The following is a 26,507-nucleotide window of genomic DNA, read 5'->3' on the forward strand; positions in this document are numbered from 1 at the left end:
CTTTTCTCTTTTTTTTCCTTTTTTTATTATTTTTATTTTTTGGCGATGACAAACCTGAAAAATGGAGCTGTTGGATATTGGAGGGGCTCATTGGATAGGGAATCTTGCGGAGATGACGGTAGATCTTTTTGATTTCAATTGTGAGGTCCCGAGGTCGTTTCTGAGTGACATATTGGACGTAACTCTCTGAATAATGTGTAAGTCTTTGGCTGACATGTTTACTTAAGATGAATGTGTCCCATAGTTGGAGATTAGTTAGAATCTGGGACGTAGTCAGGTTTTTTGTTTAAAAAAACATAAAAACATAGTGTGGACAGAGATGTGACCAGGACAACTAATAGACATCAAAGTACGGCATAATTGCAGGAAAATAACGACAAAAACACGGTGAAGTGATTTATATGTTTTCCTTCTCTGTAATGTCATTATCTATCGAGATTTCAGCTACACAAACATCACTAACTCAGGACAATTGATTAGTATGCACTTTACTTACCGTGACAGAGTAAATCAACAAAAAAGTCACTCTACTTGGCGAGAATACTTTTCGCGCCATGTGTCCACCGAGGTCACGTGTCTTATTTGTTGATTTCAACGCATCTGAGCTCTCTTTGGCGGCTCACCTGCTGCTGCTGTGTGCTATCTGCGACTGTCTGTGGCTATCTACTGGCCCAATGACTCGCAATAGTGCCTCCCACTACCACACAAGATCCTGTCTTGCCTCCAACCCTTGCAACGACACAAACAAAGCAAACGCCTTCATCACCGGCGGTTCCGGCTCCTCTCCCGACGCCTCGGCATCTTCAGCGTCGAGACAGTTGATTCCGGGAGCCGACACGTTGTAAAACGGAGTCACATCGTCACAGGCGTATTTGGCGGCATGGAATCCGAATCGCTGAGGTTGAGACAGTTGGTGAGTCAGAGGAAAGATTTCGTTGGTGAACATGTTCCACATCAGCTGCTTGTTTCGGTCCCGGGTGCCCAGAAAAGCGTAGCCGTCACAGCCTATATACAGGCAGTACTTGATTTTGAGGGGGCGCGTGGAGCGGCTGTAGATAACAGTGGTAGGTGGTTCTGGACCTCTTTTCGATGTTGTATCCGTCCCAGCCTCCGAACCATTGAGACATACCTGAACGCAATTGAGCTTTCGCCTGGAGAAAAAGTAAAAGAGACCGTTGAAACACACCACCGGCTTTTGACACGTGAACAGCAGCCTGAGTCCTCCTCCGGTCACGTGGAAAAACTCCCCATAGTGGATATCTCCCTCTGGTTCAATTTCGTCAATGATATGGAGAAACAGGTGCGATCCAGACGTCAGCAGGCGATACTTTTGACACACTGGAAGAGATGTGTTCACGTCGGGCTCCAGACCAGGCGAGTTTCGGTACTTGACCACAAGAATTCCTCTGATCATGGTAGTCACGTCCTGGTAGATGACCAGAACAGCCAGCAGTTGAGGCAGGGACAGAATCTCCTGGAAGTCCGGAGCACTCCAGACGTCCACGTTGGCAAAGGAGACTTGGATTCCGTACTTGCTGGTGTACACGGAGGGTTGCGATGGTGAGAGGGATATTCGCAGGAGTTGGGACGACTGATCTGGGGTCAAACTCTTGCTGAAGTTGAATTCACCATCGTCAAGGCCATCTCCAGGTCTATACTTTAACCATGGCGCAAACGTCTTTCTGCTAACTCTCCAAACGAACTCCAGAGCACACTCTTTCCAGGTCTTGTATTGGCTCGTCTGGGGCTCGAACCACGGACATAGGGAGCTCATTCGGGAGCGGAAAACGTCCTCGGAAACCGCATATCTCCATGACGAGCTCGTTTGAGACAAAGAGACGATCGACGCCATGTCCAGATGACTAGCGATGAGCTGAACCAGTTCCGACGGGAGCATGACAATGGGGTGTTGGCAATGGGACGGAGGGGTATGAGAAAGACCCAATCAACAGTTGATCGGGCTTGGGTATAATCGGTGCTATTTCAGGTCGATGTTTCAGGTCGACGTTCAGATTGGCGTTTCACACTGGTGATGGTGTAGTGAAATGCTTCGCCTTACAAGTGCATGCATGCACATCAAGTGCAAAAGCCTTGCCCAATCCATGAGCTCTCGAATAGCACAAAAAATGACCAAAAAGGCCAGAAAAACAAGGCCTGGCCGAGATTTATTTCATATGAGATATAAATCCACTCGTGGTAAAAAATACATATCCCTTTTGTACCCATAATACAACCCTCCGAGCCCCCCAAGATTCCCCCAAAGTCTTTAAGCTCAGTTTCAGCCGCATCATCTTGTTATGTGGAAAATCAGACATGACGCACACAAAATTCGTGCTAGAAAGCTGCTAGACATCTGGAAGAGATTTTAATTTGTTCAAATATCTCCAATAAATACTTATTAGAAATCTCAAGATATTCGATAGACCCTATCAACTACATCGAGGACGGTAAATTTCAACACTTTTAACTAACAACTTTAGTTGAGTCTACTTAGTGAATACTTAAATAAAAAAGTTGGCTGGGGGTGCCATTCCAACGATCCAAAACTCCCACAGACATAAAAAGTATACAATTGAAAAACCAATACTTTGTTTTTCAACAAATATCGACAAATAATCACCCCTTTCAGTACGATTGTTTCGAGATATCAGAGTTATATATACCCAGCTATAAGTGTAATTAGTTGGAAATATACTTATAAGTACTTGGAAAATCTATAGAGTTCAAATGTGTTACAAAATAATTTTAAAATAAAACCATCAAATCAGTAACTTGAACTGAACATTCTATAGGAACATTTTCTACTACTACTCTCTCCAAATACAACAGTGAATTTTTACTGTATTAACCTATACACGTCTCTCAAGAAAGACGTGATACGTATCCTTGCCATGGGGGCTCGGACAACCCCGGGAGGCAGCTAACAGCCGCGCGATTCACACGACTAAGCCTCACGACTATGGAAAAGAAAACATTGTGCAATGAACTCCTCCAGGGCCGTGTATTTACAATCTATTTAACGTCGCTTGGTTCCCTGACGCTTGTTAGAGTCTCTGTTTCCGGACGAGCCGCTTCCGCTACCGCCACCGTTGCTGGTTCCAGAGCCAGAGCCGGGCTTTCGGCGCTTTCGCTCGTCGATGATGATGGTCAGATCGCCGACCTTGAGCTCCCGCAGCTCCAGAGCCTTTCGCAGCGTCTGGGCGTCGTTGAAGTCGACAAAAACGCTGTTCCTGGACTTGGTCACCTCGAAGTGTGAGATGCCGTTGCCAATCTTCTTGAGCGCGGCCTCCACGACCGCCAAGTCTGTGTTGCCGTCCACGCCCTTGATGTATGCCGAGTGGAAGGTTCCCTTTCGGTTGCCGGCGGCCGAGGAGGCGGAGGACGTGGTTGCGGCCGCAACAGTGGGAGAGCTGGAAGGCTCCTTTTTGGCTACAGCAGCGGCAGCCACGGGCGAGGGGGTCTCGGCGGGGGTAGCAGAGCCCGCGGGAGCAGGCTTGTCAGAAGACCGGGCTCGGGCAGCCCAAGAGATAGGTCCCGAGGGCTTGGTAGGCTCAGCGGGGGCGGAGGTGGCTGCAGCAGGGGGGGCGGCAGCAGCTGTCTCCTTCTTGGGCTCCTCCTTGGTCTCAGGAGCAGCGGAAGCAGCGGAAGAAGAAGAGGCGGCAACAGGAGTGGCCGGAGTAGCAACAGGAGCAGCAACAGGAGCCTCCTTCTTGGGCTCATCCTTCTTGGGCTCCTCCTTCTTGAGGGCCTCCTCCTTCTTGGGCTCCTCCTTCTTGGTCTCCTCCTTCTTGGGCTCCTCCTTCTTTGGCTCCTTCTTCGCCTCAACCTCCTTCTTGGGCTCCTCCTTGACGTCCTCCTTAGGCTCCTCCTTGACATCCTCCTTGGCCACCTCTTCGTCGTCATCCTTCAGGAACCGGAACACGTCGCTGTAGATGGAGTAGTTGGTGCCGCTCTTGCTTTCGAGAACAACGGACTGCACAAACTTCTGAGGCACGCCATCGTCGGTGGACGACATCTGGCCGATGATCTGGATCAGAATGGACTTGTTGGGGCCCTCCATGGCGTCCAGGCACGAGATGAGCGTCTTGCAGCCCTTGGTGTGCAGCTGGCTAATCCGCTCCTGGATGCTCTCTGTGCCAGAGATCGCGGCGGTGTCGTCCTGCTCCTTGCCGTGCAGCAGCTTCGCATCGACGTCGTAAAAGTGGTGCAGCTCGCTGGGGTCCGAGTGCAGTCGCTTAAAGTACTGCGACACAAACAGCCATGCAATCTGTTCAGCGGTGGGGGACATCTGGGTTAGCGAGGTGAAGAAAAGTGCAAGTGCGGATCGCAGGCGAGGTCGTAAGACGGGAAAAAGACACTATTGCTCGTCAGACTGGGTGCAAGAGACCAGCTTTTGTGTATGACAGCAGCAGATCTGTAGTGGAGATGCAGTATTGGGATCACAGATGTGGGTCTGTCGCCAGCTCACTAGCGATATGATGATGTCTGCGGTGATCTGTCGAGTGCTGTCTGTTGGATGCTGTACGTTGAGTGTTGCCTGACGAGCACTATCCGCTAATGACGTGTCTTCTCTTTGACCTGTGAGTTGCTGTATCTTTTCTCTCTGCAGTCAGCCTGACAACTGCGTATGCGTGTATTCGTGGGACTGGCGGTAGGTGGGAGACCAAGATGGTCTGTAATGAACTGAATCAACACCCGAAAGGGCCAAATGAACACGTATGACAGCCCTAAATCAGCACCAACAGATCCGGTGGCCAACATTCACTGAATTCATGTCAGCATTAGTCACATCAAAGTCACCACATAGTCACAGCAACAACATCATGATAGAACACACACAGTCAACAGCAGACAGAAGCAGCAAACAGCTCCAGCAACCAGCCAACAGCTCCATCCACCAGCCAACAACATAACCTGCGTCTCTCACCGCTCTCGTCGTCCTACCACCGTGTCTGTGCCTCACTCTCTGCCGCTCTCTACCTCCTCACATTGGGGACATTTCATCGTTGTTGATCCAAACACAAAGAGGCAGAAAAGAGCGAAATCAACACACACAGACCGACACCGGAGACGTCACGTGGCCCATCTCCGAGCGCGGTGCCGCGCCATACTCACCGTAAAACGGATGTGATCAAAGACTAGGGTTGAGGGTCTTGAGGTGAAAGAAAAGCACTTTCATCAGGCGAACTTAAAACTACGGCTGACTAAGGTGGGTGGGTGAGTATGGGTTAGGTTAAGAGTGGTGGTGGAAAATTGTTCACCAGTTCGATTTTCCGCCATTTCAATGAATTTTTTGTTTTAATATTTCTTTTCGTTTTCCCAGATCAGTTCAATTCACCTGGAAATGAGCACAAAATAGTCTGGCTTTTGGTTGTTGCTTTAGGCTGAATGAAATAAATTTATAAAAATTAAAAATTTAAAAATTAAAAATTAAAAATGTATTTTTAAAAAAAACCACAAAAGAAATAAAGAAATAAAAAAATACCAAAGGTCAATAAAAATGGAGAAAAATACAAATATACAAAAATACAAATACATCAATTCATTAAATCAAGGATTTTTTTTTGTTTTTTCATTTAATTTTTTTCCCAAATCAATTCATATCTCTTAATCTGAAACCTAAAATCGCCCACCAATATGGAATTCCAAGCTCGACAATTACACGATACTAATTCACTCCAACATGTCAGACAACCAATTGGCGGAAATCGCGGCAATTGCCCCGTTACCGCCCGCCGGTGGAGACCCCGATCACGTGACATACTCGACGATCAAGGGCACGTATCTGTATGAGAAGGAGGAAGATGGGACCATGTTCGAGTTTGACCATGTGACTAGAGGCTGGCGGTTGATAGAGGAGGAGGAGGAGGACAAGGAGGAGGAGGTGGAGGATAAGGGAGACGAGTTGGAAGCGGCTCTGGTTGCTGGGGAGACGACGGACACAACTGCGACTGCGAAGGCGGAACCGAGTGGGAGGGATACGGGCAAAAACCAGCCGGTTTCGGACAAGAAGGCGGTTCAGGAGCAGCTCAAAAAGAGGCGCAAAGAGGTAATTGAGGAGCGACGGAATGCGAAAAAGGCTCAGCAGAAGGGCGACAAGCCTCCTCAGAAGGCCATCTATGTCAGTGGGCTTCCTTCAACTGCTACCAACGATGAGCTGGTGGACATTTTCCAAAAGTACGGAGTGTTGGCCGAAGATGTTTACACTGGCAAGAAGAAGGCTCGGGTTTATGTCGATGAGCAGGGCAAGGGCAAGGGCGACGGTCTGGTGGTTTTTTTCAAGCCCGAAAGCGTGAAATTGGCGGTGGATATGCTGCACAATCAGCCAGTTTACGTTGGCGACACAATGGTCACTCTGAATGTCCAGCCGGCAGTTTTCGACAAGGAAAAGGGCAGTAGCGACAATAAGAAGCAAGAGACGAATTCCGGTCCCAATTACTCCGAAGAAGCCAAGGCCAAGGCCAAGAGGAAGTACACTCAATTGCAGCAAAGGCTCAACGATTGGGATGAGGAGGAGGTCAAACGAGTCAAGACGGAGTCTCGTGAAAAGTCGTCCAAGGTGGTCACTCTCAAACGGGTATTTACCATTCAGGAGCTCCAGGATGACGTGGATGCCGAAATGGACATCAAGGAAGATATTTATAACGGTTGTGGAGCTATCGGAACAGTCACAAACGTGACTTTATACGACCTGGAGCCCGACGGAGTGGTGACCGTCAAGTTTGAAAGAGCTTCCGATGCCGCGGAGTGCGTGGAGAAGATGAACGGTCGCTTCTTTGGTGGCCAGAAACTCGAGGCATACATTGATTATGACGAGACCAAGTGGAGAAAGACTAAGGATCGGGGAGGTGATGAGGAAGATGAGGAGAGGCTGGAGAGGTTTGGAGAGTGGCTGGAGGGCGAGTAGTATAGTATGTACTCTGTTAGATACACTTGGTCTCCATCTCGCCATAAGTGCGTGTATACTAATCATATAGATCGACAAATGGACAAGTTGAGTTCAATAGGGTATGACGCGCGAAGCCGAATCAATTACTTAACGTTAGTTTTTTGTATTTTTTTTATTTTATTTGTTATAACATAATAATATTGAAACGTCGATATTTTGTTTAAATAGTTACCATATTTACAAAATTGTTAAAATCATTGTTAAGATTCTGTATCCCAGGGTTTAGATATTGTTACAGTATCTGGAGAAGAACAAAGTAAACCTATGAAGCACGAATTTGTCATTGTATCCTGTCAAATATGACTTGAAGCAGCCTTCATATTGTCAGCTACTGGTGCAGTTTTGGATGTCTCCGAGAATGATTGAGTAGTGTTCCATTTCGACGCAGATTTAAACTGGAGGTTCTAATCGGCTTTATGAAATAGATAGAAAACAAGTGTTACAACGGCAATAACTTCAAAAGCCAGGCCAATATTTCCAGGCCAATATTTCCAGGCCAATATTTCCAGGCCGTTTTTATACTAACATAATACATTTTTATTTCATTTTTTGGCTAGTTCAATCGGTACAGTACCAGATAACTCCAACTAAATTTACTTGATAACCCAACTGAAGAGTGAATCATTAATTTGAGTCGAAAATAGTCGTCGTCTGCTGATCGATATAAGTAGTAAAAGGCAATAAAAGTAGTATTAATTGAAATCTGGCACTTATATTATTACTTTGATCCACTTTTTTATCTCCATAATATTGATTCTACACAGGTTTGATAGACTAGTGAGCAGATTGAATATATGCGTTTATTCTCTATTTTAAACAAAATCAATTCAAATAGTTAGAAAATATGTTGATAAGTTCTTAAAGTAGCTTAGAAATTAGGAAATGTCTTATTAAATACAGTTAAAAATACTTGGAAATCCTTCCACTACAACACAGTGGATAAGTCCCGTTACAGACCTATATGGTCAGTTTGAAGTCCAAAATTGTCTAAATATAAATATTTACAACATGAGCACACTTTTCTCCTCGTCTCTTCCAGTCAATTGAGTCATCCATTGCAACTATCGTCGACTCACTCCCAGATTACGTGACTCCATCAATGTACTTCCAAGGTATTCAGATCACGTGATTCGATCAATGTACTTCCAAGAAATCCAGATCACGTGACTTCAATTATCCCACGTGTCCGTTTGATTCTGTCTGGCTCAGTTTGCTGCCCCTGAATCGCAAAAAACTGCTCTTCTAATCCTAGCATCTACGGTCTCTGTTGAAACGCACCTCTTTTCTGGTCCCTCTTACCTGTGATTACCAACCAGTTGAGGTCCATCTAATCGGTCCTTTGATTGTTACGACGGTGGCAAGACGGACATCAATCAGTTGATAGCTAGATTGTTCCTTCTCCACAGTCGTCACAACTCATCTCTACTAGTCCTGGATTCAGCTTATGGTCTTGGTCTCAGTAAAGAGAACATTGTGGTTTTAATATGTGAAATAAAGCATATCTGATTAAAATGTGATTTTATTTTTCACTGATTGATTTAGACATGACTACGGCTCACAGTGCCATGTTCTGCTTGAATTGGTGTTTGGCCTGAGCCATTTTTTGGGTGAATTAATTGAAGAGAAATAACAGCCAGTTGGAAATGGTGAAGTTCTGAGTACAAGAACTTGTACTACTTGTAGTAGGTCTTGGAGCAACTATTGGACAAGTTTTTACAATATTTTTGGGTCTTTGAATAAATACAGGTAGTATCCGATGCCACCAGTGGTACTCGTAGCTGTTCTAGTTGTAGCAGCTCTGTACCTGTCGTGAAAAATCCCTGTTTTGAATAGCATGGTGACATATCGGTCAAAACCGGTATTATTTTATTTATTCTAATGATTCATTACAGCTATATACCTAGGAAGCCGGGTTATTGGCGCTCAATGAATCATACACTTATAAATCGTTTCGATTTGCATTGCCAGTCGCGTGTCAGTTGGTTCGTCGACGCTTCGGTTTTTTATTTTTTATTTTTTTATTTTTCGATACTGCAATACCTCCTAGATATCGCCATAACCATCTCTCCTATACTGCATTATCACCACTCCAAGGTAGAGCAGTTGGGTCAACTGAGGCATTCTGAGCGGAGACAACTATCGACCCAGTTCGATCCTGAAAATGGTTTAAATTCAAGATCATGATAGCGGGTGGATATTAGTACTAAGACGATTATTATTCTGTCTCCTGATCGATTCATAGATTCAGTCCCCCTCGCAGTGATTTATTATGTAATCAGCTCTCGTTCAGCTTGCAATCTACATTCCAGTTCAGACGTCATTCAAATCATCATTTTCATTAAATACATGTCGACACTCCAGCCGACTTGAGCGCCGACTTGAACACCGACTTCACTCCGTCTCCGTCTCCGTCTATTTCAGAACAGAAGCTCCGGACTGGGTGGGAGCATCAATGGCATCAAACAGCTGAACCACCTTCTCGGCGGTGGAGTTGGCAGAGGCGGGGTTGGCTCCGGTGACAATTCGATCGTCGGTGATGGAAAAGTCCTGGAAGGGGGTGGGAGGGGCCCGGTACTCGGCACCGGCCTCCTTGGCGATCTCGGGCACCAGCTTCTTGCCGTGCTTGGTAATGGCCTCGGAAACACCCATCTCCTTCTCACCCTCGGCGGTGAAACCGGTAATCACCTTGCCGGCCACAATGGGCTGGCCCTCCTCGTTCTTGATGGAGGCGAAGATGGCGGGGCCGTGGCAAACGGCAGAGACAATGCCGCCAGCAGCGTAGATGTCTGCGGCAATCTTTCCCAGAACGGGGGCGTTGACAAAGTCGAAAATGGCGCCGTGGCCGCCGGCAGCAAAGAAAACGCTGTAGTTGGAGGCGTCAATCTCCGACGCGGGCAGAATGCCATCCAGAACCAGGTTGTATTGCGACTGGGGGTTCTTCTGGGCATCGAGCTGCTCCTCGGTGGCAAACTTGGGGTCCAGCGAATGGGCGTCGTAGCCATACTTGCCGTCCTCGGACACAAACTGCACGTCGAAGCCGGCCTTCTGGAACACCTCGAACGGCTCGTAGGCCTCAGAGAAGAAGAGTCCCGTCTTGGATCCGTCGGGGTAGAAGGGGCCGTTGTAGTCGGTAACAGCAATCAGAGCTCGCTTGGGGAAAGACATTGTGATAAGTGGTGGTTGGTAGGTGGTGATAGAGAGAGAGAACCAAGGCCGGGCGAGCCGGACTATATATACACGAGTTATGGATACAAACAGCAAGCAATTCTAATGCAGAGAAGATTATCGAAGGGCAAAGTGAATATATTGAGAGACAGACATGAGCTACTTGTAACTGGTAGGTGCAGGTCAGTATGCAGAGAAGAATGGTATTTAGAAAAATTATAAAAAATATACTGTTAATTATTGTTCAATTGTTCATAAAATACACCCCTTTTTGGTATCGATATGATCAATTGAATGTAGAGATTTTTATTCTTGGTTTTTTACGATTACTCTCGTTTTTATTCGGTCGAAAAATCGCCCCACAACCTCTGCCCGTTCTGCCCGATTCTCTGACAAACAAAGTTACGATAAAGTTGCTGACTTCAAAGAGAGGTCCATCTGAAACGACGAAAAGTGGAGATGCGGCGGTGAAAAGTGCACGGTTTGAATCCCCCCAGCGAGGAGAACACGCCGATACCACTCATATTCCAATACCTCTACTCAATCGCCCCGTTGAGACCCCTCCCCCTCATCCCACGCCTCCATCTCTAAGGCATCATAATTGCATCTATTATGCATGCCAAAGTTGCTCGCAGCGATTTGGCGACCGACTGGAGACACTGGAGAGCGTCGTGTGTTTTGGAGATGATGTGCAAGGGTTTGAAACTCTTCTTTGGTTTTCCATGGGCCCATTTCACGTGACCGGGAGGCGTCGGCGGAGCGACCAGTGCAACTCTGGTGACGTCATCATTGGTACAAGGGCTTACGTCAGCTGTCAGAGAGGAGTCTAGGGGTGTTGCCCGAGCTGAACTGGACCATTCGACAACTGCCTCCTTCGTGGCGCCATTGCTACCAAATAATGATGGCTCGATTGTGGAGACCAGACAAAAGGCGGGCTGATTGATCCGGCCTAAAGCGGGGAGTGGGGATTGACAATGTGGGATTAAAGAGGTTCAATTGGACCGGGTTGAGCGAATTGAAATAGTCATGGTGGATATTCTCCGTGTGGACTGTATATCAACGAAGTATATAGACGTTTTATGAATTATATCTCCCGTTATTCCCTCCATTATCACAGGACTGGCACATGTTTAAGTTGCACGTAATTTCAACAGCACCTTAGTTCCGCAGCACAGTTTTTCCGCCAAATAGATTAAAAAACATTTAAAAAAAGGGTAAATTCGTATGATCGATAAAACGGCAGAAGGTGAAGATATTAGATAGGTATTGAGGGGTGGTGTATATTTCACTGACAGGGGAAAAAGCCTCTTTTACTGTTTTATCTTATTCATTCATTTATTATTTTATTTTATTTTATTATTGCATTTTATTATTGCATTTTTTCTTTTTCAAAAAAAGCAACAATTAGAGCCGTCCAAGTGGATCCTCTCGGCATGACACCATCTCAAATAGTGAGATCTTCAACTGTCACCAGAGAACCTGCATGGGGGCTGAGGGGAGGGGTCACGTGATCTGGTACCTCTCCCGACTTTTACCGGCTCCAGCACTCGGCAATCATTATACTCTGACTCTACACTTCTCCTCAGCTCACGTGAATCACACTCCGTCGCTTTAATGAGGTTTATCAATACCCGCCAGCCCTTCAATTCTACTGCTTTTCGAAAACGAAAAGTCTCGTTGTATTTAAAATGAGCTGAAAAACGCTTTGTAAAAAAAAATGGGCCCAAAATACCTCAATTAGACCCTTCCGAAGACCCCCCAAAACACCACCCCCAGTGGTGCGGCTCAGAAATTATTGGGGTTCGTCACGTGATCTTCTCGAAGGACACCATCAGATCTCACTGGGTCTCCAGAACAGACAGTTCAGAGGGGAGAAAAAAATAGTTGATGGTAAATACCAGGACTCTTGTGATTGCTATTTAACTTGTAGGAAAGCCACCCTGGTTCTATCACCGTTTTCTGGACATTTGTAATCCCTTACTTATCTTAACAATAATTTCAACTATTCTTGGCGCTTTTAACAAAATTCCAACTAATAAAATCCACCCCTACAACTCTACCAAACCTCAGAGGAGCATATGGAAGATATACCATCACCGTAACAACAATAGCAATGACAATAAAAAGACAATGACAATGGCAATGACAATAACAGCAATTCAAGACTCGTTCCCTGGTATGGATCATTCTAGAGACTATACTCTGTCCATCTTTCACAAGGATCTACTCTCTGTCCATCTTCCACTAGCCCCTCTAAAACCAATCCTCCTTGAAGATTTATCAGACAAGTCCTCAGTAACATTCTTCACACTCTCATGATACTCAAACTCGACCATAGTCACTCTCTCCCCCTCTTCTCCATGACGTCAGTTCTGACTAATCATCACAACACAACACCACGCTTCAGGAGCAAATAACGAACAGCTGCTCGCATCAGAACATATCACAGCAATAACAACACGTGTTCCCGTGCAAAGAACCAGTAATTGGAATGTCCAGCTCCTGCGCGCCTGCGCCAGATGTTTGAGGAAAGTGGGGTACAGTATGTACATACTTGTAAGGTGCACATGTGTGCTGCTGCCCCGGGTGGAGATAACTAGGGAACGGCTAAAACTGCACAGTTTGGTGTTCATGTGAGCTGAAGAGGGGGAAAGGGTGGTATTTGCAAGGTTTTGGGGTCATTGAAGGTGTGGACTTGGATCTGGGGTTTTATTCGGGATTTCTCGGGATTTCTCAATTAAAATAAACAAATAAGTGAGTTCAAAATCATCCCATAGTGTTGAAGGTAATACCCGGTAGGGTGATACGGGGCCAATTCCTTACATAGTGATGAGAGGAACCAGCTTGGTCGAGATGCCCATTGTAGAAAATGCTATCTACTAATCTAGAATCTCTTGTGAACGAGCAAGCACGAGCGTCTGGTGTGCTATTATCAGGACATCTGGTAGTCTTCTCATATTCTAGAGTTTAATGTATTGTTATTAAAGAAAAGAAGAAGAAAAAAAGAAAAAAAACATAGAAGTGAGTAATCAACATATTTATCACCGTCAATAGACAACAACACATTCAGGACTGTCGGAAATGAATTAATCGACGTAATTCCGTGGTCCCAGAAACAGCAGTGCCCCTATATATGCTGACTAATCGCAGTTTATGGTCCTGGCTAAGTCAATACAACTCCTCCCACAGAGGTCGTATCCAAGAAAGAAATATATCATAGTAATCAGGGAAAAAATCTCGATTGAATGGTACCAAATGAATCCAGTTTTTGAGACTTGAAACGAATATAATGGCTACATTTTAATCTCCCAGATTATACAACTACTTACTCATACTTTACACTACAAGCTGTACCTATATGATGGGGTCGCACCGCGGTCAAGATGAGCATCAAAAGGAGACATTGCATTGAACAATCATAAGAACATCCCTGGGTCGCCCTCCTTGGTCTGGTACTGTACCAAAGTCGTCGATTGAAGCTGTCGTGGTAGTATTCACAGTATTCAAACCCCAACCCACTCCAGCCAAAAAGGCATGCTAAGTACAATTTTATTTGTATTAACCATGGGGGAAATTACCCTGTCGTCGATTCACCAGCAACAGACAGAGAGAAAAGAGAGAACAAGGAAACACACACGGAAAAGAACGGGCCCTCGATACGGTTGCTCGGTCACGTGACCGATAAATACGTGGCAACGCCCCGTTTCCGTCTTTTTGGCACACCAAATCAAACCAAACCAAACCAAAGTCTCTTCTCTTCTCTTATCTCTTCATTCTGTTCACAGGTATACATATTTCGCGCACCAAACGCCGCACCAAATGCCGGATTACGGTTCGCAGACTCTTGGCGAGAGGTGAGTGGAGCATGTCTTCAGTGACTCCAACACGGGGGAATGTGTCATAAGTTGGTTGTTTCTGTGTTCAGATTGCGTCGAAAATGGCCAGCTCGGAGTCTTGGATTCGTTTGGGGACCTTGGGGGTACCTGAGTCGAGCTGACAGCGACTGGAGGTCCTCGTATTGTAATCAAATAAGAATATTTGTTGGATACGGCTGAGGGTTTTTCGATGGAGTTTGTTTTGAGACCAGCCGCATAGCAGGGAGGTTTTGCCGAGTGAGGGAGAGGCAGATGGCAGATGACAAGAGTACGACATGGCACATGATTGTGCTGAGGCACGTGATTTGTGGTGTGGCACGTGACTCGTGACGCGCGACTTGTGACTCGCGACTCGTGACACATGATCTCAGCTGTGTGTTGTCGTATCTGTCTTCGTCTCATGACTCCGTGCTACTGGATAGGTCTCTTGGCACCACTTATATTTGATAGTGTGTTTTGATAGTGTGATTTGGTATTGGTGATTCGATAGTGACGGTGGACCCACCGGGATATTTGCAGCAGAAAAAATGCAATTTTCCGCACAAAACTTCCCAGCAAGGAAACATAGCTCTTATCGCACATGAATGGTGGCTTGGGATGGGTTCCGACTGCACCGAGTCGCTGTGGTTCCGGCATGGCGGCGTTTGAGGCGCACAACCAACCATGCTGGGGAACGAGAAAGGGAAATGGATCCAGGACTGCTCATGGTTGACTATTTTTTGATCCTTGAGGGGATTGTGTCACGGCCCTGGCTGAGTGCTGCTCCAAAGTAGTGTCGTCCACCGCTCCCACTCCTGCCCATTTGACCCACTTGCACTTGATCAGGGGTGTATTTTAGGACGGTAAAAATTGCCCTAGGATTAAGGGTGGTCCTTTCTTCTTTGGTCTTTTTTTTTCCTCTCTTCCTCTCTCCTTCTCCCTCCTTTTTGAGTTGAGGCGTGAGGCAGGGCTGTGAAACAACTCTGCACAACATTGGTGTGAATGGGCGCAAAAGACGCTCGACAAAGTCCTGTGGATGCTCATGTCCCTCCGCCCGGGCTCCAGCCGACCGCCACCGGTCCCCGTCCGCCCGTATTATGTCTCCTCGTCACGCCGAAATGGGCTAATCATGCCAATAATAACAAATAAAATTGAACCCAGAGCGAAAAGCCTGTGGGCCTTTAACCTCCAGCCCGGCATCTGGTTCCCCGCATGTCAATCGCACACCTTGTGTCTATCTGACGCTGCAGGAAGCAAGAAATATATATTAGCGGCAGGATCCAAGAGGAGCCCCAGGCATCATCCGTCAGGTAGTGGCAGCAGCGACACCACACAGACAGAAACGGACAGACACGGACAGACACGGACAGACACGGACAGACACGGACAAAGTCAGCCACAAACACAAACGCAGAAACTCCCGAGACCTGACCCACTTGACCAATCCCCCCGCACCACAACTAAAGACCATATACGACAAAGTCTCACCCCTACACTTGCCACCCCACACTTGCCACCCCACACACTCACAACATCCACATGCTCGCACCAGTTCCCGTGGGAGGCGAAACCCCCATTCTGCTGCCTAACGAGCTGCTACTGCAAAAGTTCTCGTCAAAGTCGTCCGGATACCGCCAATCGATCATCCGGCTGCACCAACAGCGTCAGTTGGAGCAGGACAAGCTCAGGCAGGAGAAGGAGCGCCAACGGGAGGAAAAACGGCAGCGAGAACGACACCAACAGGCCAAAAAGAACCCCGGGGGATCCGAACGCGACCGGTTTGTCGCCTCGCTGAAAAAGGGACTCAAAAAATGGGCGTCCGAATCAGTGCCAGATGCCTCAGGAGCAAGAGAAATGTCGCTCAGAACAGACACCCCTAGACCAACAACCGCCGGAACCCACCGAGCCTCCAACACCACAACCCCAACTTCCAGCACCATCCGACCAATAACTTCTGATGCTCCTGCCTCCTCCCTAGCAACACACACAATCACACAAGCAGCTCCACGGTTCAACCTGTCGCTGCTCAAAAACTTACTGCCCACTTATGCGCCTCCCGAAGCCGCGGTCAGCTATCTCACCAACGACACCGAGACGGGATCGGTTTGGATCACCACTGAACGGCTCATTTTTGTACCCCAAAAGGCCGGCCACAAGGGCTTCTACGTGCATATCGACAACCTCGACTGTATGAAGGTGGTGTGCATGGCCGTCTGTGACGTGGATTACGACTACTGGAGCCACCCGCAACTGTCCAAGAAGCCTTATTTCTTTGTCGCGTACGAAGGCACCAACTTTCTCACCGTGCCCTTCTCCACCCACGCACGAGCCTCCTCCTTCCTGAAACTGCTGTCAAACATCAGATTCGAACACATGGTAAAGAGCTGTTTGCCTCCTCCTTACATGTCCTGTGTCGTGTGCTCGAGCGAGTGCAACATGGATGCTGAGGCTGACTCTTCTGGAGGATCTAGTTCGGAGTCGAGCTCCTGCAGATCGTCCATTTCCGAGTCCGACCTCGAGCGAATCGACTCCACATCGACTACAGCCACCTCGACAATTTCCTCGACGCCCTGTCTGTGTCACGACGACTGGGTCCATGAGGACAATGTGCTCCCGACGTATCAGGACAGCGAGCATGCTCTGAAGCTTTACCTTATCAAGAGAGGTCTATTGCAGCCCGAAGAGCATTTTGAGCGAGGTACGCATGCGCAGGCCAGCAACATTCTTGCCCAGGCGAACGCTCCTCCTTCGAATGAGATGGATGCGGCGACTGAGCGGGATGTCCAGAGGAGAGTTGGGCCTCCGGTTCACGCGGTAGGGGATGTGAGTTATCCGTTGGTGTGGTTCTAACGAGACACGAGACATAGCCGAGTGTGTCCTCTACAATTCGGAATAAGTCGTTTGAAAGGCGTTGTCGGGATAATCTTGAAGGCGCTCGCGGAATAATCTTGAAGGCGCTCTCGGAGTAATTTGGAAGGCGCGCTTACGTGTAGGAAAATAGCCTTTGACGTAGAAATGTTCAAGGCTAATATGGCAGCTTCATATACTGTATCGCAGTGTGGTTGTTGTATATAATGATTAATGACTATTTATTGCTTTATAATTCGTCTTCACGACTTGTATTCTCCAATACACGTTGTGTCGCTGTAGGTGAGTTCTAGAATGGAAAATGTCTGTTCGAATCCGACTCTGTTCATAAGGTCTTCGTGATCCAATACGATGGGTTCTGGCATGCTGGCAATCACAAGAACTTTTCGTGTAGGGTATCTCAGACAGGTATACCTACCACATACTTTCTTTTTTTTTTCTCTTTTTTCTCTTTTTTTTCTTTCCCCCCTTTCCCCCCCCCCCCCCCCCCCCCCCCCCCCCCCCCCTTTTGTCTTTTTTTTTTAATTCTTTTGTTATTATTATTAATTATTTTAACAAATGTTTTCGCTCCCAGACAACTGTCTTCAGCCTGCGAAGGAAAGGTATAAAATTGTTGTAAAATATTAAAGAAATGAAGAAACGATAAGGGTAGCAGTATTTCACCGCAATCGAAGCTGCCATTAATCTCTATTTCTCTCCCTATGATCCTTCGCGGGGATGTCTCGGGTGAAGCTCAGCAGGGTCTCTCCAGTACTCACCAAAAGACTCGACAGAGTCTCCCGGAAACCTCTGAACGAATTTGGAGCCGATCCACTGCCCCGAAGAAGTCTCATTGGGAGCTCACAACTGAATGAGGGCGGTTCCTAGCACTGCAACCAGGTGGACGGGTCGTTTGCCAAACTGATGAGAAAGAGGTTGCGAAATACTACAACCCAGGTCAAACAAGAGAAACATGTAGCTTGTTCCCTGGTTGAGAGTCGCCAGAGGGAGACCTGTGCTATGAGAGATGGAGGTGAGAACCGAGTATATGGAGGCAGAGGGGACTGTCACTGCAACGGTATACGTGACCATGCTGAACATTCGTAGTTTACGTCGGTAGGACCGGTTGAGAGGATGATCGGGGTGACATGAGGGAGTAGGGTGGAGAACAATGTCAGATTGCGAGCTGTCCACGAAAGAAATGGTGCCTGGAATGGCTTCGTAATCGAGCATCGCGATAAGTAGTGGAACGAGAGACAATTGTAGTTGAAAAGTTTCTGTCTGCTGAAGAACCAAAATTGGTCTCTTGATAGCTGTTGGAAGCGTATAGAGCTCTTGAAAAGTGGCTTCTCAGCCGCTGACGCTGTTCTAGATGGGATCCAGTACTTCCGAAGAGCCTTGGACAGTACAGTATGTACTGCACACTTTTCTTGATCCACAGGATCAAGAAAAGAGCCAGCCAGACCCATTTCTGTTCCACTTGATCCAACAGATCTACCAACATGTGTTCATCATTCTGCTGTACAATACATACTGAACTTGTTTTCCACTTGTTCCTTGGTTCAAGTTAATCCGAAACGCGTTTTCAATGTGGCAGCTAAAGTGGATCCATAGAAGTTGGTTCCAGCATTTGGAGTAAATGCTCCCAGATAACTGTCCTTGAGGTCTGCTAAAAGTCTGGCCCTCTCCTCTAAACTGACCATTTGAACTGGTCTCGCTGTTTTAGCCTCCTCAATCGCCCGTCTGTCTAGGACTACAGTACAGTACGGAATAGACCCACACACCACGAACACCTCAATGGGCTTGCTGTGGGGGGGTTTAAAAAATATGGCGAGCCTTGATTCAGTGTATCTACGCCTTGAACTCGTCGTCGAGATGCTCAAGGAGACACGACTGCCATCAGAAGTATTGTGTCAACACCGTTACCATTGATAGACATGGACCATTGCATGTAACAGATAGCTGGAATTTTATAGTTGGCATTTGATAGTTGATATTTTGTTATACAGAAAGTAACATCATCAATTTCTGTGGGGAGAATACTAAGTACTAACTCTACATTACTACTGCACAGTACTTAGTAATCAAATCAGACAAGACCCCAAATCAACAATATGATACAAAACTCAGATTAGAAAAAACCGCCGCCCAGCCTCCGAGAAACCCCATCCATCGCACTAACCCCAGAAAATCCACACAACCGTTTCATTGACAACGTTTATTCGACAACCGTTTTTTTGACAACCCTAACCCCAACTTTATATATTTTTACTGTAGTCTGATGATTAGATACGGGCTAAGAAAAAATATCTGGGGTGTGTCAAGGGAGGCAGATGGAGACATGGATGGTCTGGCGGGTGGGAGAGAGGGGGAGGTCACGTGACGAGTTGTTTACCCACCGTGCACATGGAACACCTTTCTCTGAGTCATATTCCTGTCACGTGACCCCCCTCCCATCCCGCGCTGATCACATGACTCTGTCCTTCCAATCACATGTGTTTGCCTCCACAACCCCACACAACCCCCGCTGTATTTAGCTCTCGGTGCATATACCGAGGTAACGACGATATTCTCTGAGTTTCAGAGACCACTTTGAACAGACAGAACACTACACACGCCGCGGTTTCGTCTACGATCCACGACACCAAACCAACAAAAAAATGCCCCCCGCAATGCCACAAATGACAACATCCACGCTGTTGACAGACTCGGTCACATCTGCAGTGAACCAGGCTGCCACGCCCAAGGTGGACCAGATGTACCAGACGTTTGGGGAGTCTGCGCGGGAATTTGTCAACAAGAACTTTTACAACTCGTACGAGCTGATTCGGCCGTTTTTCGATGAGATCACCGCCAAGGGCGCACAGCAGAACGGCTCGACCGTGTTGGACGCCGAAAACCCCCACAATATTCCTCTGTCTCTGTGGATCAAGGTGTGGTCGTTGTACCTGGCGATTTTGGACGCTTCTTGCAAACAGGCGGGAGAGGCTCTGTTGAACAGCACAGGGGATCTCAGCGGCAGCGATTCGGGCGAGTGGAACCAGACTCGAAAGCTTCTGGCTCGAAAGCTGACTTCCGGGTCGGTCTGGGACGAGCTGGTGACGGCCTCGGGAGGAACTGGCAACATTCATCCCACTATTCTGGCTTTGCTGGCTTCTCTGTCCATCCGACATGATACCGACGCGAAATTGATGGCCGACAACCTGGAAAAGTTCATTGTCACCTATAACGACAATGGCAGTGACGACGTCAAGACCAAAACGGCGTTCTACAAGGTGCTGGATCTGTACCTGTTGAGAGTGCTGCCCGACCTCGGGCAGTGGGATGTGGCTCATAGCTTTGTCAATAACACCAATCTGTTCTCCCATGAGCAGAAGAAGGAAATGACCCACAAGCTGGACCAGTCGCAGAAACACGCCGAGCAGGAACACAAGAGACTGCTGGAGGAGGCTCAGGAAAAGGAAAAGAGTGACGCCAAGGAAAAGGAAAGAGAAGAGAGGGTTTCGAGAGATACACAGTCGAGGGAAATCAAGTCTCCTATTGTTGATTCATCCACATCTTCACGCGATGTCACCCGTGACACCACACGGGAACTATCCAAGTCCTCCAGACAACCAAGAACATTGTCGCAGATCATCTCGACATCGCTCAAGTCGCAATTTGACGGCAATGCCATTTTCCGGACCCTTGCGCTCATCGTCATTGTGTCTCTGTCTGCCGCTAACCCGCTGATTCGAAAGCGTGTTGTCGACACCCTCAAAATGCTGTGGATCAAGATTTTGCAGACCCTCAGTATGGGTTTCAAGGTGAGTTATTTGTAGATGGTACAGTGACTTGGTGGATATAGACGAATGATACATGGACATAGTATAGGTTACTAGACGGCACTCAGCATGTACATACTGCATCGTACTGGGTAGATTATCGTTATAGGAGTACCAATAGCTATAAAGGAACTGCGGATAGAACCTGGGGACCCTATAGGATACAAGTTGCCCAAAACTACAAGTACAGTAGTGCATTTACCAGTGTACAAGTAGCTCGATTCCGCTCTTGACCAAGTTGAGTCAATTTACTTGGAATTTTGTTAAATACAAGTGTGCTGGGGGATTCTATGAAATGCTCCAGGAACAGTAGAGCCATGGAAAATATATCAATGCTGCTGAGAGAATATTATTTTATAACAAATCCGACGTAAATGGCAGTTGTTGCAATACAAAAAGTTTTGTAATCACAGATTGGGCAGCATTTCCAAAAGTAGCTGTAATTGAAATTTCACTCTTAACAAAAGCCGTCGTAAACAAGACAACCATGCATAGAGTGCATAGAGTCGTCCCTAAGGGTCACGAATCCATGACAGGAATTCGTTTGTTTGGACTATTGAGTCACGTGAGCAGTTTATGACCAGCCGCCCACATAGGGTATACTTCGAGTCACGTGTGCCAGCTCAGAATCCTTTGTTTCGAATATCACCACACCGGAGCATGATGAAACTTCCCACTTGATAATTTGGCCGGGATGTTTCATATTATTGAACCACAGGCAAATGATTGTGTCGTAGAACGACGGGTCCTGTCGGCTGGTAGATGGACTCTGGGTCATTAGAAGGACTACAACTTATGCTGGTGTACCACTTCAGCTAGGTCACGTGCCATAAACACACCAGCAACGAGAATATACACCCAACTGCCAGTTACTCTCTCTCTCAGATCAGACCCGAACCTAAGCAGGCGATACTCAATTCCAACATTATCCACACCAGTAATATGAGGCCAAGTGGTATGTGGAAAACTAACAGACCACAATGTGTATATATATACATGCTGTCTCGTTTCTCAGCATCTGACTGTGCACGCAAAATCACGACTTTTTTTGGACAATGGCTTGGACTGAGGAACACGATCTCTTGGTTTGCAACTACATCAAGGAGCACAAGGGAGAAGAGGCTCGAGAAGCTACTCTCAATATCATGGCTCAATTGGAATGGGAGTTTTCATACCAAGAGGTCTTGGTCTACGTTTGCTACTGGATAGGCCGTCTTTCGTACTCAGTGGCTAGTTGAGACTGGTTTTGATTTTAATGAAGGGCTGGTGATAATCCAACTAACGCTTGGATTTCAGTTCCTTCAAACACACAAGCAATGTACTGCCCATTCCTTGGAAAGAAGTACATGAGAGAACTCGAGTAACTTACCAGATCCACTGAGAACTATACAAGATTCACAACTGCTGTCTAAATCTGGAAATGGTCAAAACACACACCCACTACCGAATCACTCTCAATCATCATTACTATAATACAATAAATTACATGTTAGCATTTTGCCTTCCTTCTACACGCCAATGGAGTGGAGACAGGCGGTTCACTATCATTAACTGCTTCACGCTTGTGAGCCGTCCATAGTAGCTAGGCTATTCTCTAGGTTGTCAGCACTCTCACAAGCTACGCGTCGCTCGCTCAATGGGTTCACGGCCATTGAGGTCTCAACGCCTGCAGCTTCATTCTCACTCTCAACGGGAACTTCGCAATCGCCTTATCAATCTGCTCCGATTCGGCCTCCACATATGCCGCTGTAGCAGCCGCAGCCTCAGCATCCTCCTCCCAATCAATGTCAACCTTGAGGGGAGCCACAGACATGACAGCATCAAACAGCAGAGGAAAGTTCGTTGAAATCACCTCCAGCACATCGCTGCAAGACACCCAGAAACAGTTCATGCCGAGAAACTTGCGCCGCTCGTCCTGTCGCTCAAGACCCACCATTTCCAAATCGTCGCCAGGACCTGGAGCTCGGCACAACAAGGGAGTCAAAGTGCTCCAAAGTCGCTCCTTTTCGGTGGTGGACACGATGCGACGAGCCACTCGAGGATACGAACCGCAAAAGTTTTTCACACCAAGAAGAAGAGACAGCTGGATGTCGAGGAAACACGACTGACGCACAAACAAAGGCAGAAACGCAAAAATCTGGTCAACCTGCCGAGGCTCGTATATGGCTTCTCGCAGGCCGTAAGGGAGCGCCTTTCGGCTGTCGATATCAAGCTGGATACGCCGCTGTCGCTCCCGCTCCTTTTCCCGCTCCAGCTCCTCGGCCTCGCGTTTTTCTCGCTCCTTCGCAGCCAACAGCTCCTGCTCAGCCTTGAGCTCCTGTTCGCGTCGTCGCATCTCGTTTCGCCGCCGCTCGTCTTCCTCAATGCCCTTGAGAATGGCTCTCTGGCGCTCAAGCCGCTTGCGCTCCTTCTCCCGCTCAATCTCCCGCCGGTCAAGCGACTCCTTGGACTTTTGACGGTCCAGTTCCTTGGGCCGCTTGATGAGAGGAGACTTGCGACTGTCTGGTGAAGTGGCAGCTGAGGGAGTAGTGGAAGCAGCAGCAGATGAAGAAGCTGAAAGAGACTCTCTGGATGACTCCTTGGAAGTCTCCTTAGACTCCTTAGGCTCCTTAGATTCCTTAGACTCTTTGACCTCTTTGGCTTGAGCCTTTTCAGCAGCCTCTTTGATCTCTTTGTCCTTGGCCTCCTTCTCAGCCTTCGCTGCCTCATTGGCTTCTTTCTCAGCTTTTTCAGCCCTGGCTTTCTCCTTTTCCACCCTCTCCACGCGCTCTTTTTCCTCCCTCTCCTTGCGCTCTCGGGCCTCCTTTTCGGCCTTTTCAGCCCGCTCAGCCCTCTCACGCTTCTCTCTCTCAACCCGCTCGGCCCGCTCCTTCTCTTCCCGTTCTTTCTTTTCCTTATCCTCCCTCTCCTTTCTCTCACGTTCCTTCTTCTCCCTCCTTTCTCGTTCCACGCGCTCACGCTCAGCCTTCTCGGCCTTGTCACGCTTCTCCTGTTCCTTCCTGAGCCGCTCCTCTTCCAGCCTCTTCTTTTCCTCCAGCTTGCGCTTCTCCTCCTCAAGCTTGCGCTTCTCCTCCTCCAGCTGCTCCTGCTGCTGTTGCTTCTTACGTCGGATCCGCTCCTGGCGCTCCAGCCGTGCAGCCTCCTCCTTCTCGCGAGCCACACGTTGCTGCTCCTCTTTCTCCTTCTGCTTAGAGCCAAACAGCTTGTCGAATACAGACTGTGGCTTGTTGGAAGCCCCGGAAGCAGACGAAATAGACCGCTTCTTCACCTTGACCTCCTCCTTGCTCTTGCGTCGCTCCATCTCTTCCTTGCCACCAGCCAGCTTACGTTTCTTGACTAGTAGTTTATCAGATATAGAAGAGATGCTTGGAGTCCGCTCGTGCTTCACAGAACCCTTGTTCTCGTCGGCCTGAGAAGACGTACGAGACATAGGAGTCGAAACAGGAGACATCTGGGAGGGCGAGGCAACTCGGGGGGGAGATGCCACGTGATGAGGAGATGAAGACGACATGTTGGCGTGGGTATCCACCACAGGCTCCTTCTTGACATGTTTACGTTCACGTTCTCGTTCACGTTCACGTTCCCGCTCACGGTCTCGGATCTCTGACGTCGAATTGTGTCGCTCAGAGTGTGTGGAAGCCGTTGAATTGTGTCTCTCAGAAGTAGAATTAGTTCGTTCTCGCTTCTCTCGCTTCTCAGACTTTTCACTCTTTTCGACCTTCTCCACCTTGACCCTTTCTCTGTCTCTTTCTCTCTCCCTCTCTCGTTCTCGTTCCCGTTCAATCCTTCGTTTTTCCATCTTTTCAAGTCGGGCCTTATCGCGATCAGACTTGTCAGCTTTTTCTGACTTATCTGCCTTCTCTGACTTGACAAGCTTGCTGTCACCTCTGTCTTTGCCACTCCCTTTACTAGTCCACTCCTCCAACAGGGTAACCTCCTCCTCGTAGCCACTCAGCTCCTTGACAACCTGAAGAGCAGTCTTGCCTTGTGAGTTTTTGCGTAACGGATTTGCTCCAGAATCTAGCAACAGCTTTAGAGTCGACACGTGACCCCGGCCCACTGTTCGCAACAGTGCAGTCTCGCCATCCTCCCCAGGCTCGTCACACTCACATCCAAATGCCAGCAGCAACCCCACCACATCTGTGTGGCCGTGACGTGCTGCCAGACACAAGGACTGGGTATCTGGCTTCCATCCTCCCTCCAGTGAGGAGCCTATGAACTCGATATCTCCGTCGGCGGCCTTTTGATAGATTTGTTCGCGACCGTTTTTCGAGGTAAGATCCAGCCACAACAGATCGTTGCGCATGGCCTGCGCACGCACACCACGTCTCCTGCTAGATCCCGTATCGCTTCCAGCTCCTCCTCCTTCTCCTCCTCCGGTTCCATGGTTGTAGATTTTGTGCAGCTCCGGGTCGGGGAACGCCTCGGGGTCGTCCTCGCGTGACTCTGGGGGTCGTGGCCGGTTGCGGAAGCTGTGAAGCGCCTCCTGGATCAACGAGCGGATCTTCGTCGAGTGCGGCATCTCCTCGTCCACAGAGTCCATGGCAGATTTTCCCAGCGCATTGATGATACGCGGATCAGCTCCACGTTCCAGCAGGAGTTGCACCACCTCAACGTGGTCGTTGGCCGCCGCATCAATCAATGGGGTATCAAGATCTGTAGGTCCCGACCGAATGTCAACTATGGCCTTGTGGTCCAACAGCAGTTTGACAATGTCCACATGGCCCTTCAGAGCCGCCTCATGGAGCGCTGTGTTGCCGGCATAGTCTCTGTCGTTGACATCCGCGCCATCCCTGACCAGTTGATACGCCTCCTCGTATTTGCCCTTGTCACACATTCGTTGTAACTTCATTCTGCCGTTTGCGTCCCGTTTCTTGCGCGAACCGGACCCGACACGTGGCATGGGTGTGGCACTCCGGCTCATATCCGACGAGTTTTTGCGCTTGGGCTCTTTGCGTAACACCTGTGAAGAGTGGTTGGACGGCCCCTCGTCGGAAGAGTAGTCGTCATCGTCGTCGATACGCCGCTTGAGCCGCTTGAGTCGGCTGCCCAGCTTGTATGGCGACGGCGCTACCTCCGTTTCGGCCTCGGAGACGTCGCTATAGTCGCGCATGGTGGTGTTTCAAAAGTGGTGATGTATGTGTAGGTGGGTTGGAGTGAACACAGATAGAGTAGTGGTGAATTAAAATAAAGTTTGAACGTAGTGATTATGTAAGCGCGAGAATGTGCAGAAAGTAAAGGACCGGCTTTGAAGGAGGTTCTCGGTGGCTTGTGATGTTGTTGTATGGTTTAATTTGTTAAGAAGGGATCTTTTGGTTGATTCCCATTGAGTGTACAACGATTGAGTTAATAATATTCGGAGGTTGGAGGACATTGTGTCTGGTGGGTGCATGAATCATTCGTTCGACTCGCAGGGAGCGAAAAGAGACGTTGCTTTGGGACACTTTGAGTGGATATGGGGACTATTTTTTAAGAGATAGATTGTTTATTATCGTTTCGTATATCTATTCCTGTTTATTTTGTACTAATCAAGTCATTATTGAGGGATCTGGAATCGTCTGTTACAGAAAAGGAAAGAATAGTATGCACTGTAATACAGCAAACGCAAGGTGTCTCTTTGAGGATGCATGAGCGATTTCTACAGACTGATATGTATGAGATGGTCTAGTTCAATCTGTTATATGAGTCGATTCCAATTGAGCTCCTACGAATCGGCTAGATATGAAGGAGTTTAGTTCTTGTTCGTAGCTACTGTACCCAGAGGGATCAGTCTGGAAGAAAGAGAAATTAGCCAATAGATGGATGAAAGAACCCTGATTAAATGTGTTATAAACAAAAAAGACATTTGGTGCAATTAGGCCAATCCAA

General features: G+C 47.8%; 8 protein-coding genes across 8 annotated transcripts; 3 read left to right on the forward strand and 5 right to left on the reverse strand.

Moving 5' to 3' along the window:
* Positions 1 to 697: 697 nt before the first annotated feature.
* On the reverse strand, positions 698 to 1,897 carry YALI1_F00996g (uncharacterized protein; the record flags this gene model as incomplete). Its single annotated transcript, XM_504827.3, has 1 exon — positions 698 to 1,897. One exon carries the CDS (start codon positions 1,895 to 1,897, stop codon positions 698 to 700), a length of 1,200 nt encoding a protein of 399 aa, XP_504827.3.
* A 1,119-nt stretch (positions 1,898 to 3,016) lies between these two features.
* YALI1_F01020g (uncharacterized protein) lies at positions 3,017 to 4,288 on the reverse strand (the record flags this gene model as incomplete). Its single annotated transcript, XM_504828.3, has 1 exon — positions 3,017 to 4,288. One exon carries the CDS (start codon positions 4,286 to 4,288, stop codon positions 3,017 to 3,019), a length of 1,272 nt encoding a protein of 423 aa, XP_504828.3.
* Positions 4,289 to 5,683: 1,395 nt separating this feature from the next.
* Positions 5,684 to 6,907, forward strand: YALI1_F01034g (uncharacterized protein; the record flags this gene model as incomplete). The annotated part of the gene is made up of 1 exon (XM_504829.2): positions 5,684 to 6,907. One exon carries the CDS (start codon positions 5,684 to 5,686, stop codon positions 6,905 to 6,907), a length of 1,224 nt encoding a protein of 407 aa, XP_504829.2.
* A 2,454-nt stretch (positions 6,908 to 9,361) lies between these two features.
* Positions 9,362 to 10,114, reverse strand: YALI1_F01078g (uncharacterized protein; the record flags this gene model as incomplete). Its single annotated transcript, XM_504830.3, has 1 exon — positions 9,362 to 10,114. One exon carries the CDS (start codon positions 10,112 to 10,114, stop codon positions 9,362 to 9,364), a length of 753 nt encoding a protein of 250 aa, XP_504830.1.
* A 5,393-nt stretch (positions 10,115 to 15,507) lies between these two features.
* Positions 15,508 to 16,818, forward strand: YALI1_F01132g (uncharacterized protein; the record flags this gene model as incomplete). The annotated part of the gene is made up of 1 exon (XM_504831.3): positions 15,508 to 16,818. One exon carries the CDS (start codon positions 15,508 to 15,510, stop codon positions 16,816 to 16,818), a length of 1,311 nt encoding a protein of 436 aa, XP_504831.3.
* Positions 16,819 to 17,676: 858 nt separating this feature from the next.
* On the reverse strand, positions 17,677 to 18,048 carry YALI1_F01157g (uncharacterized protein; the record flags this gene model as incomplete). Its single annotated transcript, XM_504832.3, has 1 exon — positions 17,677 to 18,048. One exon carries the CDS (start codon positions 18,046 to 18,048, stop codon positions 17,677 to 17,679), a length of 372 nt encoding a protein of 123 aa, XP_504832.3.
* A 1,427-nt stretch (positions 18,049 to 19,475) lies between these two features.
* Positions 19,476 to 20,636, forward strand: YALI1_F01172g (uncharacterized protein; the record flags this gene model as incomplete). The annotated part of the gene is made up of 1 exon (XM_066094433.2): positions 19,476 to 20,636. The coding sequence occupies one exon, from the start codon at positions 19,476 to 19,478 to the stop codon at positions 20,634 to 20,636; it is 1,161 nt and encodes a 386-aa protein (XP_065950505.2).
* A 1,645-nt stretch (positions 20,637 to 22,281) lies between these two features.
* Positions 22,282 to 25,752, reverse strand: YALI1_F01234g (uncharacterized protein; the record flags this gene model as incomplete). The annotated part of the gene is made up of 1 exon (XM_504834.3): positions 22,282 to 25,752. One exon carries the CDS (start codon positions 25,750 to 25,752, stop codon positions 22,282 to 22,284), a length of 3,471 nt encoding a protein of 1,156 aa, XP_504834.3.
* Between the last annotated feature and the right edge of the window lie 755 nt (positions 25,753 to 26,507).

The sequence above is a fragment of the Yarrowia lipolytica genome, chromosome 1F, assembly GCF_001761485.1.
Source record: "Yarrowia lipolytica chromosome 1F, complete sequence".
Lineage (NCBI taxonomy): Eukaryota > Fungi > Ascomycota > Dipodascomycetes > Dipodascales > Yarrowia > Yarrowia lipolytica.